The sequence below is a fragment of the Mus pahari genome, chromosome 15, assembly GCF_900095145.1.
Source record: "Mus pahari chromosome 15, PAHARI_EIJ_v1.1, whole genome shotgun sequence".
In the NCBI taxonomy this organism is placed as follows: Eukaryota; Metazoa; Chordata; class Mammalia; order Rodentia; family Muridae; genus Mus; species Mus pahari.
The window spans coordinates 6,638,614-6,653,596 of NC_034604.1; the positions used below are offsets into that span (position 1 = coordinate 6,638,614).

A 14,983-nucleotide genomic window follows, 5' to 3' on the forward strand; every position below is an offset into this window, starting at 1 on the left:
CACACACACACACACACACACACAGAGAGCGCTCTCCCTGCCCCCCCCCCAGCACTGAGACTAAAGGAGTTTACACCCAGTTCATTCACTCCTTTAATTATGTCCTTTGAACACAAAGTTTGTTTCTGTTTTCATGAATTCCAACTCATTTATCTTTTGGCTTCTGATGAAACCTATCTCTTTTTCTTTTATTGCTTATGTCCTTGACTCATACCTAAGAAATACTTACATAATGCCAAGATTATGAGCACCATTTCTGCATTTTCTGAGAGGGATCTCGTTTAGCTTTTACATTTAATGCTTGGGCAGTAGTGCCATCTTACTAAGTCTCCTGACCCATGAACACATGATATCTTTTCATTTACTTAGTTTTCTTTTCTTTTTTTTTTTCCAAGACAGAGTTTCTCTGTGTAGCCCTGGCTGTCTTGGAACTCACTCTCTAGACCAGGCTGGCCTTGAACTCAGAAATCCGCCTGTCTCTGCCTCCTAAGTGCTGGGAGTTTTCTTTAACATTTCACAATATAACTTTTTACCTCTTCTGAGCAATTTATTTGTTGTTATAATTTTAGTACTTTTATAAACATAAAATTTAATACTGAATAGGCACATTAAGTATAATCAATAAACTTAGATATTACATGCTTTATAACAATGTACTGTACCTTATGTGTATGTCAACAAGTTCAGCTATTTGCATGTGTCCTGGGGATCTGAACTCAGGCCTTTGTGTTTCTCACTGACCACTTTATCTACTGAGCCTTGTCACTCACTTCCACACCCTTTTAAAATATCATATTTTCATTGCTTCTTGGAGGATTCAGTGTATGCATAAAATGCATTTTAATCATATTCACTCCCGACTCTGCCTCTCCCCACCCCTTGGGTGCTCTCCCTACCCCGCTTGTTCCTCCAATTTCATGTCCTTCTTTTTTGCTTATTGAGCCACTGAGTCCTATTTGCTCTGCTCATTGTACTCGTGAATTTGAAGCCATCCCCCGTAGTATGGAGGCCCATAGTTCCTCAGCTAGAGGTGGGAGCACATGAGCCCCTCTCCATCCATGCTGGAATCCAGCCAGGTCTGTGTGGCTGGAGCTGCTTTGAGTTCTGACTGTGTCATCTCTAGAAGACACTACTTCACCCCAGCTCTCCCAAACTCTTGTTCCTATAATCTTTCCATCCTTGCTCCCTTGATATTCCCTGAGCCTTGGGGAGAGGCATGGGAAATGGCTGTCCCATTTATGACTGACACATTTGTGACTCCACAGACACTCATTTTCTGCACTTTAAACAGTTGTGAGTTTCTGTTTATGACTGACACATTTGTGACTCCACAGACACTCATTTTCTGCACTTTAAACAGTTGTGAGTTTCTGTGTGATCTACTGTCCACTCCACAAAGAAGGTTCATCAATGGTGCCTGAGAATTGCACTGAGCTGTGGGTAGGGAGACACAAGTGGAGAGGCCATTCTGATTCTATGTCTATTAACCAAAACAATATTACTAGGTTCACGAGTAGGCCTGATGAGCTCCGCAGCCATGGACCTCTGTCAGGTTTACAGCACCAGGCATTGTTTCTTCCTGTGGAGCAGGCCTTAAATCCACTTAGAAAGCAGTTGGCTATCCCTGTAAGATTCATGTTGCTACTGCACCTGTGACATATCTCATCATGCTACTCAACATTGAAACTTTCAGGGTTGCGTGCGATTCTTCATGAGTTTTCTCCCATAGCAGCCTGCTTAGCATCTTCTGATTCTCTGAAAGCTAGGCCACAGGGAAACCCACTCCTGTTTTTTGATTGTTGGTTTTTGGGGGTTTTTTTTGGGTTGTTTGTTTGTTTGTTTTTGAGTTCCCATCTATCCCAGGCTAACCTTGAACATGCGAGTCATGGTCATCCTCACACATGCTTGGATTACAGACAGAACAGCACAGTACTTGTCAGTCCAGTGCTGAGGAGTGAGACCAGGGATCCCTGAGGCTCAGTAGCTAGCCAGTTTTGCTACATCAATGAGCCCCAGGTTCAGTAAAACCCTGTCTCAAAAACCAAAGTGGCGAGCAATTGAAAAAGATGCTTGACATGACCTCTGTCTTTCATATATACACATACATACACATACTTCTGCACATATGTATTCATAGACACATATATGTACAGAAGTTCAATCACATACACACACATAAGAAACTTATTTGTACATTGATAGATATATTTCATTAAAATGTGTTTTTGAAGGAACTGTGGGCATAGTTTGGATATGGATGTAGATATGCCAATGACAGGTTGTCTGAGTTTGACTACCTACCATGATCTAAAGTACAAAAGTATTACATGGATCAAGGGAACTAATATATTTGAAGTACTTATAGTGGCACCTAACATATACTAAATCCTAGTATATGTATTTTAAATAAAAATGAGTTAAACCTGCAAGCATAGAGATTCTTCCGAAAGCATCTGAGTAGGTCCAGGAAAGAACTAAATCCTCTTTCCTGTTTTTCTCAGCTCACCCATGCCAAGTTAACATTTTTCCTGCAGATATAAATGCTCGCTAATTTAAACAACCTCTCTCATTTTAAGATTCGCCGGCTCTCAGTCCAGCTAATTCTGCAATCAATTTAAGTGGAGCACAGGACCTGACCCGGAATAAGAATGTTGTGAAACCACTGCCTTTATCTTTGCAGGGTGTAGGAAAGCCTTTTGTTGCAGGTGATGTTTTCCTTCCCTCCTTCCTTTCTTTTTTCGTAAATACCAAAAGACTTGTGTGAAATTTCATTGACAAATATTTGAAAGCAGATGCTCACGTTACTTGTAGCTGCCGGTTGAAGACAGGCCATGGAGTTGCCTAAAATAATGCAGAGCTAGACAGAGCTCTGCTCTCGGGGTGTTCCAACCAAGAGTCAGAATGACATAGAGACGATAACCAGAGTTAGATTCTGCTCAACAAACATTTCTTATGCTTCTGCTGTGACTAGCCATTGAGGTTATAAAAACAAATAGTGTCTCATAATCCAGTACAGCTAATGGTGTGTTGTAGCCAGCATTTCAGGAATAATTGTGGGTGGATCCTTAGAGGAGATTAGTCTTAAAAATGAGGAAGGAGTGTTGTCCAAAGGAATGGGGAAAAGACAGTTCATATTCAGCAGAAACACATGACAGAAAGAAACGGGGAGCTAGTGCAGTAATACACACCTCTAATCCCAGCTCTTAGGAGGCTGAGAAGAGGTTAGCCTGAGCTACATACAAAGAATGTGCTACACACACACACACACACACACACACACACACACACACACAGGAGAGAGAGCTCCTGGAAGAAGGAAAGGAGGAAAATTACGTGTGCAAGAACTTTCTTAAATATTGAACTTGAAATATAAAATGTACAACACAGAGCTGGAAAGATGGCTCAGCGGTTAAGAGCACTGACTGCTCTTCCAGAGGTCCTGAGTTCAATTCCCAGCAACTATATATAATGTCACAACCATCTATAATGGGATCTGATGCCCTCTTCTGGTATGTCTGAAGAGAGCTATGGTGTACTCATATAAATAAAATAAAATAAAATAAAATACAATTAATAGATCTTAAAAAAAAAAAAAAAACATGTACAACCTAAAGTGACAGGCAGTGAATGGTTGGTAGGTGAAAACGGAGCCACAGGACTGCGGCTGAGGAGCATGGAGTTTACCTTACACTTATGGAACAGAGAAATGACCTGTTCTAGAATTCAAACCAGATTATTTGGGCAGTAACATGTAAGAGACAAGGGGTAGAAATGCTGCTGCAAGGTCATCTTTCTAGTTTAAGTGAGAGATGCCGAGGTCCCCGGCCAGAGTGGTAACCGGTTAGGAAAGAGAAGGCAAAATGAGAGCCCTCAGGAAATGAAGTCAGATGGGCCTGGCAGGCTAATGTGGGCCTGAGGATGGTGCATCTCAGCCAACACCCATCTTTCTGAGCTAACGATGCCGTCACCTGAGAGGAACTATGGAAGGAGGGACAGATTCTCTAGGAGAAGATTGTGTGAACATATGGAGTCTGAATGAATGGGGCTATTCATTATTCACTGATGTGTGCTATAGAGGAGAGCTACAACCTGTAGGTAAAACCATCAAGGTTAATATTAGCCATGAAAGGAAGAGAAGGCTGAGAATGAACGATAGAACCGTAGAAGAATCCAGTGCTTCAGAAGAATAAATGGTAAGACAGAAAGAGACAGAGAGCTGATCATGTTTCTGTCGTTCCGAAGGTTGGCCATCACAATTTACAAAACCCACCTTGTTTTCTTTCCAACTCAGAAGCTCTTGAAGAATTTATTTCCTAGTTAGATATGAACAAACTAAAGTCAAGTTTTCAAAATGGTGAGGAAAAAATAATGAATAGATCAGTAGGCATCTTAGTTACTACAATTATCCAGTTGACTTCATAATGCAAGAATTATGCTAAGCAGTTAAGAATGCATGCTGCTTCTGGCAAAGTATGGGGGTTTGGTTCTCAGGCAGCTCAAACTGCTTATAACTCCAGTACTACGGGACCTGATGGCGTCCTCTAGCCTCTGTAGTTATCACATGAATGTGCATGAACCTACACAAAAACACACACGCATACACATGATTAAAAGTAAAAATTGAAGATTTGCTTGCTTGCTTGCTTATTTATTTATTTATTTATTTATTTATTTATTTATTTATTGTTTTTAAGACAGGGTTTCTCTGTGTAACAGCCCTGGCTATTCTGAAACTCTCTTTGTAGTCCAAGTTGGCCTCAGACTTATAGATCTGCCTGCCTCTGCCTCTTGAGTGTGGGGATTAAAGGAATATGTCACTACACTTGGACCCTATAGATGAAATTTTAAAAAGAAAAAGGATTAAAGGAATATGTCACTACACTTGGACCCTATAGATGAAATTTTAAAAAGAAAAAAGAATTAGGCCGACAACTTCTGAATCCCCACTAATATTCCCAGAAGAGAGAAAGCTGTTCACTCTTTGCCTTCTGGTCGACATTTACAGCTGCTTTTAAGATTGTTTTGAAAAGAATTGGATATGAATTTGACTGGGCCTCTAACAATTGGATTATTGGAAATACAGTGGACACAGGATGTTCAGTAATACTAGGAACACTGAGTCAGCAAACTCCACAAAATGGGGAATTCAAGGTTTTTCAAAAGAAAAAAAATCACAAGAAATATGTTTTGGAAAAATGAAACTAATATAGATTAAAAAGAACCTAAAATAGCTGGAGAGACGGCCCAGTGGTTAAGAGCGTACACTACTCTTTGCAGGGACCTACGTTCAGGTCCTAGCACCACGCCAGGTGGCTCACAACTGCTTGTAATTTCAGTTTCAGAGTATCCAGCCTTTCTCTACATGCACTCACATGCAGGGATACACACACAAAATTTAAATAAAAAGTAAATCTTATTTTCAAAAAAGCATTCAGTATATGTCACCTAATTCAAACATAGAGTTCTTTTTTGAATTGCAGTTTGAAAAGCCATTTCTCTAAACTATTTCTGCTTTGATGATATTTACTAATCACTGTTAAGTATAATTTATTGCAGATATATTTTTAAAAGTTCATTTAGCAGTATCTATAGAGGTGCTTATCAATGAAATTACATGGTGACTATGTTGCTTCTGATTAACCAGAATACTTGTGAGTCCATGCAGAGGAAACCAGACAGGCTACATGAGATAAATGCTGGACTTGGGCAGTGGGCATATAGTAGGCATCATACGGTTCTCTCCTTTTATATGTTTGAAATTTTCTATGAGGTTGAGTTAAAATTCCATCAAGTTTTCCCTTATTTTTCCCTACTGTCTCCAAAGACTTCTTTAAAAAGAATTCTAAAAGATTTCTCAGGGTCCCAGGAAATTATTCCTGGCACATCTAATTTTTTAATTTATTATAGTCATTGACATGACTGACATTTATTCAGTGAAGGCAATTGTTCTGATGGTTATAGCTGGTTTTATGCAACTAGGCTGTCCTATCTGAATTTTCCTGGAATGCTCAAGAGTGAGGTTTGCCAGATGTCTGCCACTTCAGTGTCCTCCAGTCCTCTGTTCTGATCTGTTGCCTCTCTGTTCTACAGAAGCAGCAAATGGGACCAGTGGTTATGGAGGCAAGAGCAGCTCATCCAGTTCCACTCCATCTCGCCCCGGGAACTACTCTTTGTCACCAAGACCTACCTACACATCCATAGGTCAAGGTGTGTGTGTGTGTGTGTGTGTGTGTGTGTGTGTGTGTGTGTGTGTGTAATGGGGGTGCATATGTACATGGGTGTGAAGCTCCAAAGTCTACATTAGTTGTCTTCCTCTATAGCTCTCTACATTATCCTTAGAGACAGGATCTCTCAGTGAACCCAGACTCCACAGTCAGAGAGCCACAGGACCTTCTTTTCAGTATTGATTTTTAAAGGCATATGCCTGGCTTTCTTATATGGATTCTGAAGATTGTTCTCGGGGGCTCATGTTCGGGTGGCACTTGACCATCTGAACCATCTCTTTAGCCCAGTGCTACAGATTTTTGAATAATTAATTATCTGAATATGCACTGTAATCTTCCCTTTGCTTAAAAGGCAACATTTTGAAATTTCATGATTGATGTGAATAATAGCTGTTAAATGAGTTGGTGATTCCACATGGAAGAACCTAGTTGAGAAATAAGTGTTTAATCAAAATTATATTTTTGAAAACTCAGATCTGTCTTTTACTTACTGAAGTACAGAACTCTGTACTAAAGAGCTATATGACATTAAACACTTTTTCTCCATTTACCCAGTAGATTTGTCCCACAACTTAACAGGGATGTCAATAGAATCAAGTGAAGTAAACTGTTTCCCATTGTAAACTACAAAATATATGGTTACACTTATTAGTGTAGCTTTTTCTCTACCATTGTCCTTAGGAGAGTAACTCAGACCTCCATGTAGATCAAAGGAAAGGTCCTTGGAACACTTGGTATTTTTTCTTTCTTCCCCATTGCTGAGGACAAAGCTGAGTTTCCTTTTTGTTTTCAGCTAACATGTTCATTTCTGGCCCACCAAAGAAACGGCACCGCGGATGGTATCCCGGATCACCTGTCTCCCAGTCTGCCCTAGTTGTGCCAGTTCCTACAGTTCGTCCTCTTTCAAGAACTGGTGAGATTTTAACTGATGATGTGCTTAAACATTTCTCTTTAATTAGCAGCAATAAGTTCTTTTCCTGCCCGTATCCTCTGAAGATAAGCACCCTGAATCAATCATTGTCATTAGCAGTGGTGTGTAAGGGTCTTGGTAGTAACTAATATTATGTCTCCATAGCATACTCCTTCCCTGTAAGTTCATGTACTGTCACAACTGACCTTAGTTTTAACCGTGTAATTGATGGGCCATGTGTTGCATGGGGACTGATGCTACTACTACACAGGGCGCATGTGGACTCGCTTTGTCAGGCTGGTGCTAGAGTTGACGTGCTGTGATTTGTTCTCTGTGTCCTACTTCTTGATTACACTGGCCTCATGGTTTAGTCTGTAGCTATACTACAAAGAGCCACTTGGCTCTCCTTCATAGTCTCCAGACGGTGTACAAAATTGTCCTCAGCTATGTGCGCACATAATTGTCCACCAAGTAGACAGTGACAAGTGCTCCAACCCTAAAAACTAGGTAAGGATCTTTACAATTTCTAATTTGCTTAAGTAGTTTTGAAGACTCCATAGAAATCTCATATATGCAAAGAACTATGGAATGTGTTACAGTTACTTACAGGTAATTATTAGTGTCTCTGTCATGTTTATGTCTCCAGCTTTATTATGGAAATCCATATCCTTGGTTACTTGGGGTTGGTAAATATGAAATACAAAGCTAAATCTACCAGAATACTCAGTGGTCATCTACAGTGATGTGATTATGGTTGATTTGGTTTTTTTTTTTCTGTTTTATTCTAATTTTCTGTAATATATATGTTAAATTAAAAAACAAAAACTATTGGACTTCTAAACCATCTCTTTAAAGTATTAAAACTGTAGTGATTTCTGAAGTTCTTCAGTTAGCCCCATGCCTAATCTTTCTTGTCAAACAATCTTTTTCTTTCCAGAGCCCCTTTTGTCTACCCCAGTTCCACAGACCCCATTAACTGGAATTCTCCAGCCTCGGCCTGTCCTTGCAGGGGAAACTGTGATTGTTCCTGAAAACTTGCTGAGTATCTCAGGAGTTAGACCAGTGATCCTGATAGGTACGGTGGAGGAATTCCACATCTAGACTTCTTTGTCTCCAGTCCTTGCTCTGTGGGCTTCTTTACACTCTCACGAGTATATTTGTCTGCCTTTATTGACTGTATCAGTTTTCCTTGGCTAGCCCCTTTATGCTGTATTGAACACATGATTTAAAGTTGAAAATAAGGCATTTGCCTTCAAGAATCTCTCTCTATCCAATGGGGGAGTCTGACCCTTTATTAGAGTCAGTAAACAACTATCACTACACACCACTGTGACACATTGGAATGTGAGAGCTGGCAGAGGTCCACAGCCAAGAGCTTTTAGAAGTCTTGGGAGAGAGGGCCTGCTCGAAGTGGACCTGTTGAGGAAGGGTGACAGTCCAGTCAAAGGAAGCCAAACCTCAAAGAAAAGCCAACTGACAGACCTCACTTCTGAAAGCCAGGAACAGGAACGCCTGGGGCCTAGGTCTGGGCCAGGGTGCCATCTCTGTGAGACAGTGTGTCTGTGGAGTCTGACCCTCCCTGGCTGCTGACTACAGTGAAATGATGGTTGGTTCGGGGTCTAAATTCTAAGATTCCAGTTCTTACACTCTAAACTGAGTTGAGTACCTTTCATACCCATATCTGAAGGCCTTGTCAGGCAGGTCTAGGCCAGGAGACTGCCTGTTTTCTTTCCGTGATAAAGCAGGTGGGTTTTATTAACACGAATCACTCTTTGCTCTGTGGTTGGCCTGACTCTGTTGACTTGGGTGTTTTTCCTTCAGGCTCTGTTCTTTTAAAACAAACAAACAAAATAAAACAAAAAAAAACATTTTTTTATGTATATGAGTACATTGTAACAGTCTTCAAACACACCAGAAGAGGGCATCAGACCCCGTTCTAGATGGCTATAAGCCACCGTGTGGTTGCTGGGAATTGAATTCAGGGCCTCTAGAAGAGCAGGCGGTGCTCATAACTACTGGGCCATCTCTCTAGCCCCAGGCCCTGTCCTTTATCAGTCACCCTGTCTGCTGATTATGGGTCTGAGGGTATTGGGAATCCCAGTGGTTTAAATTCCATGTGACTTAGGAGGTTCTTAGCATCAACAAACACAATGTAGCTAAGCCTTAAAAAGAGGAAGAATGTGGGCCTCTTTGTTCCTTTAGTATTTGGCTTTTAGAAAGTCTCGCAGAGGCCATCTGTGGTGTCACACACTTTTACAGCATGGAAGGTAGAGGCATGGCGATCTTTATGCATTCAAGGCTATAACCTTGTGTACATACTGAATTCCACCCAGGGCTCCTGAGTGGGGCCGTGTCTCATAAGAAAAATAAAGGAAAGCAAAGCAAGAGAGAGAGAGAGAGAGAGAGAGAGAGAGAGAGAGAGAGAGAGTTAGTTTTCTTTCCTATACCATGGGAGCAGGGTGAGGTACCTTTAATTTCAACATATTTCTATCCTAGGGTGTTTTGAAACATCCCTGACATTCAGAAAAATTAACAGAAAACACCAGTAGGGAGGCTAAAATAATGCATTACTTGTTGAGAGTGCTTGCTACTCTTGCAGAGGACCCAGGGTCAGCTCCAAGCACCCGTGCAATAGCTCACAACTATCCTTACTCCAGTCTCAGGGGACCCAGCGCTGTATTCTGAACTCCATGGATACCAGACACACAGAGACCACACATGCAGGCAGACTACACATACATGTAAAAATCTGACAAAAACAAACAAACAAAAAGCAAACACCGATGTTGTAAAACAAGTAGGCACTTGCAACCAACCGATCGGTGGAATGTAAGGTTTACCAACAAGTTTAGCTTCCCTTTCCTTTGTTTTCTCATCTGGAAAGAAAGTTGATAAAGAACTATTTATCAACACATTGATCTTCCGAGACAGAACTGTAAGGTGAGTAGTGTCCCCCTGTGAGAAACACATCGTGTAACCAGAGTGGCTCATCTCAGTGTGTACAGAATGGTAAACACGGAGGTGAATCCCCAAAGGTGGCCGTCTCAGAGCGCAGAAAATGCCTAAATGCCCTCGTGTCTCACTGAGCTGGTGTGCCTGACTGGAACACGGAAACGCTGAGCTAACTGACTTGTGTCTTTTGGGGCAGGCTATGGCACTTTACCCTATTTCTATGGAAATGTTGGTGACATTGTTGTGAGTCCTCTGCTGGTGAATTGCTACAAGATTCCACAATTGGAAAACAAAGATCTGGAACAATTAGGGTTAACTAGCACCCATCTCCTGAGTGTGGAGAACATGATCCTTCTGACTATACAGTACCTTGTACGATTAGGTAAGTTGTTCTCCAGAGTCATGGACTGGGAATCTTTGAAATTGCTTTTCAGAATGTACTGTGTCTGTTTCCATCCATCTGCCTACCTGGCTCATAGTTTCTTTCTTTTGTTTCTAAGTTCCTTTCCGTCTACCCAGTCTTCTAACCTTTTCCTTTCCTCTCTTTTGCCTTTCCCTTTTCTTGTCATAAAAGAGACAAATTGCTCCCTCTAGTGTCTAGTCTTATGGTGCTTCCTAACCTCCTAAGGCGAGTAGAAGCAGAACCTTAGGGGGTTTGCTAGGGGTCCCCCTTGAGGAGCAAGGCCTTAGGGTAAGGGACCACAAAGGTCATGAACCCTTCACTTCCTCTGAACCTACAATGAGTGTATGCAGGTGTCCTGACAACACAGGGGCTCAGCCACATTTCCATTGAAATCTCTTTTATTTTGCAAACTGCAGTGAGCCATCAAATATGCAGCCTAATTCACTCTGGGATTTCACACCATTGATTTGCTTAGGACAATGTTTGAGGTGCAAATTTTCATATAAAAACTTTTGTATTACTCATGAGGTTTTTTTTTTTTTTTAATGTTACAAAATACTGTGGTGTTAAGAAACCACAAAACCCTGTTATAGTATTTAAAAATCAAAAGTTTCCAGAAGCCAGGTACTTCCAATGTTATGTATCAACTCTGGCAAGGACCCTGAATTTCCCAGGAAACTCTTAGATGTGGGTTTTGCCCTAGCAGGGGTTTTTTAAAGCCCATTTTTCCATGAAACCTGCTCTGTAATTTGAAAACTTTACTTGTTGGTAACTAGTAAAGTTATTTAACTTACCTCATTCTGACTCATTTGATGTCATACATTTAATTGCTACATACTCTGGACTGTGGGCTGCCTTCTAAGACATGAAAGTCGCCTTTAGATGCTCCCCAAATCAGGGAAGGCAATGCTATGTAGACCAGCACTTTTAGTCAAGCAAAGCAGACGGATCACATCATCAGAGAAACCAGAGTCCTAGTGAGTTAAATAAACTATATGACAAAAAATATAATATCTTCTTGCCAGTTATTAAAACCTCCTAACTTATAGATTTCTGATTTAATTAAATAAGCTTCTTTTTTTCGCTTTAGGATCAATTCTCTCCAGAATTTTACTTCCAGTCATTAGTTCTGCTGGTATACAGCATAAATACCTCACCCATCCTCCCTCCCTCCATCCTTCCTCCCTCCCTCCATCCTTCCTCCCTCCCTCCCTCCTTCCTCCCTCCCTTCTTCCCTCCGTCTTTCCCTCCCTCCGTCCTTCCCTTCCTTCCTTTCACCTAAGTGTGTACTTCTCTGTCCTCCAACAAGTTGTTCTGGTGTTCTTGAAAAAACTTTATTCTGTCCCTATAAGTTTAAGAGGCAGCAAGAATATTTTCACACATGCATAGATTATAGACATTTTTTAAATATCCAAACTTCTAAAATAACAGCTTTAATACTTTGTATCTCCAAGTACTGACAGGGAGAGGAAAAGAAAAAGCAAGATTCTTCAGAAAGAAAGAGCCTTTCTATAACAGTCACTTTAAAATTTTCTGTGTTATTTCACAAGGTAAAAGCCCTTTGGAATACATAATGGGATCAGCACGTTTAGGTGGGCTCCAGACGGTGGAAATGCTGCTTCCTATTGTGGTGGGTCCATCTAAGAAGCCATCAGAGCTGATGATCTGGGAGAGAGCTCTCAAAGGGAAAATTACCATTACTGAGCTTGGAAGAGGTGGAGGAAAGGCTCTTAGAATCCAGTCAGGACGGAGAGTGGTAGAGACAGAGAAGGGGGCACATATGTTGCTCTAAAAGATCATCTCTCTTCTGAAGTGAATGCCCCCCCCAATTTTTTTCTTAACAGTAATTCAATCAAAACTTTACAAATGAATTTTAAGATAACAAAGAATGATGCCGCTTTATTTTCTCCCCGGTGCCTTTGCATGGATTCATTATATATCCCACGAGAATATGTTGCTGGCTCCTGGTCTGCCCTAGGCCTCATGCAGCTATAAACTGGGCCTCTGAGCCCTTCAGGTTTTCAATGGATGACAACAGGAAATGGAGACCAGGCCTGCTTTTCATTTGTCATGTGCTCGGGTGGAAGAGGATTATAAAGATGATCACTTTCCCTTCGGTTTTTCGTTCAAACTTAGCCACTTTGAGCTCACTACACAATATGAATGCCATGGCTACAAACCGTGATTCTCATTTGTTAAAGGTTAATGAAAAGCAGAGTAGAATGGCTAGCAGCTGATCTTAAAAAAAAAAAGCCAAAAATCCCACCATTCACTTCCACCTAACAAGTGTCAAGAGTCAAGAAGGACATGAGAAACCAACATTTTAGGCTAGGTGGGTGGAGTCCTAGGATCAACCCAGAGTTCACTCACCATAGTGCCAGCTATGCTCTAACTCCTGAAGCTAGCACACTGTAAGCATTAGTTTTCTTTTTGTTTCTATGTACAGAAAACAAGCACCTATCTATGAGGTTCCCATTTTCTTCTCCCTGACCCTCAACAGTTCTGCAAAAGTGGCCTCTCCACTATAAATTACTTATTTTCAGACTGTGTTATATTTTATATAATCCCACTTGTCTTTAAAACAGGGCTAGGAGAGCACTTGACTCACCTCAGAGGAAGGGATGGTTTCTGACTCTCTGTGCCCCCTCCTTCCAGACAGACTATAGCCTTATCTCTGTGCTGTAGCCTAGCGTTCTAAAGCCAGTGCTTAGCCTCAGATCACAGATACTAAAGAGTCTGATCCCAACTCAATTCTTCACAGAGTTAGAAAGGACAATTTGCAAATTCACCTGGAATGACAAAAAAAAAAACATAGGATTGCAAAAACTATTCTCAACAGTAAAAGAACCTCTGGTGGAATCACCATTCCTGACCTCAAGCTGTACTACAGAGCAATTGTGATTAAAAACTGCATGATACTAGTACAGTGACACACAGGTAAATCAATGGAATAGAATTGAAGATCCAGAAATGAACCCACACACCTATGGTCACTTGATCTTTGACAAAGGAGCTAAAGCCATCCAGTGGAAAGGAGACAGCATCTTCAACAAATGGTGCTGGCTCAACTGGCGGTTATCATGTAGAAGAATATGAATTGTATAAAGCTCAAATCTAAGTGGATCAAGGCACTCCACATAAAACCAGACACACTGAAACTTATAGAGGTGAAAGTGGGGAAGAGCCTGGAAGATATGGGCACGGGGGGAAATTTCCTGAACAGAAGAGCAATAGCTTGTGCTGTAAGATCAAGAATGGACAAATGGGACCTCATAAAATTGCAAAGCTTCTGTAAGGCAAAGGACACTGTCAGTAAGACAAAACAGCAAGCAATAGATTGGGAAAAGATCTTTACAATCCTAAATCCGGTAGGGTGCTAATATCCAGTATATATAAAGAACTCAAGAAGTTAGACTCCAGAAAACCAAATAACCCTATTAAAAAATGGGGTACAGAGCTAAACAAAGAATTCTCAACTGAGGAATACAGAATGGCTGTAAAGCACCTAAAAAATGTTCAACATCCTTAATCATCAGGAAAATTCAAATCCAAACAACCCTGAGAGTCCACCTCACACCAGTCAGAATGGCTAAGATCAAAAACTAAGGTGACAGCAGATGCTGGCGAGGATGTGAAGAAAGAGGAACGCGCCTCCATTGCCGGTGGGATTGCAAGCTGATACAACCACTCTGGAAATCAGTCTGGTGGTTCCTCAGAAAATTGGATATAGTACTACTGGAAGATCCAGCAATACCACTCCTGGGCATATACCCACAAGATGCTCCAACTTGTAATAAGGACACATGCTCCACTATGTTCATAGCAGCCTTATTTATAATAGCCAGAAGCTGGAAAGAACCCAGATGTCCCTCAACAGGGGAATGGATACAGAAAATGTGATACATTTACACAATAGAGTACTATGCAGTTATTAAAAACAATGACTTTATGAAATTCTTAGACAGGGTGGATCTGGAGTATATCATTCTAAGTGAAGTAACCCAATCACAAAAGAACACACATGATATGTCCTCACCGATAAGTGGATATTAGCCCAGAAGTTCAGAATACCAAAGATACAATTTGTAAAACACATGAAACTCAAGAAGAAGGAAAACCAAACTGTGGATACTTCATTCCTTCTTAGAAGGGGGAACAAAATACCCATGGAAGGAGTTATAGAGACAAAGTGGGAAGCAGAGACTGTAGGAATAACCATCCAGAGACCGCCCTACCTGGGGATCCATCCCATAAACAACCACCAAACCCAGACACTATTGTGGATGCCAACAAGAGCTTGCTGACAGGAGCCTGATATAGCTGTCTCCTGAGTGGCTCTGAGTGGACTGACAAATGCAGAAGTGGATGTTCACAGCCATCCATTGGATGGAGCACATGGTCCCCAGTGAAGGAGCTAGAGAAAGTACCCAAGGAGCTGAAGGGGTTTGCAGCCCCATAGGAGGAACAACAATATGAACTAACCAGTACCCCCAG

General features: G+C 41.2%; 1 protein-coding gene across 4 annotated transcripts in view; it reads left to right on the forward strand.

Moving 5' to 3' along the window:
* Positions 1 to 14,983, forward strand: part of Greb1l (GREB1 like retinoic acid receptor coactivator) — a 225,988-nt gene that overhangs the window by 156,247 nt on the left and 54,758 nt on the right. For 3 of the 4 annotated variants that reach the window (XM_029546956.1, XM_029546955.1, XM_029546958.1), the window contains exons 8-12: positions 2,577 to 2,705; positions 6,091 to 6,207; positions 7,018 to 7,137; positions 8,072 to 8,209; positions 10,283 to 10,468. In XM_029546956.1, coding sequence (XP_029402816.1) covers positions 2,577 to 2,705; positions 6,091 to 6,207; positions 7,018 to 7,137; positions 8,072 to 8,209; positions 10,283 to 10,468 — 690 coding nt within the window. The remainder of the gene's footprint in view (positions 1 to 2,576; positions 2,706 to 6,090; positions 6,208 to 7,017; positions 7,138 to 8,071; positions 8,210 to 10,282; positions 10,469 to 14,983) is intronic. The other variant, XM_021214850.2, reaches the window with a different exon arrangement.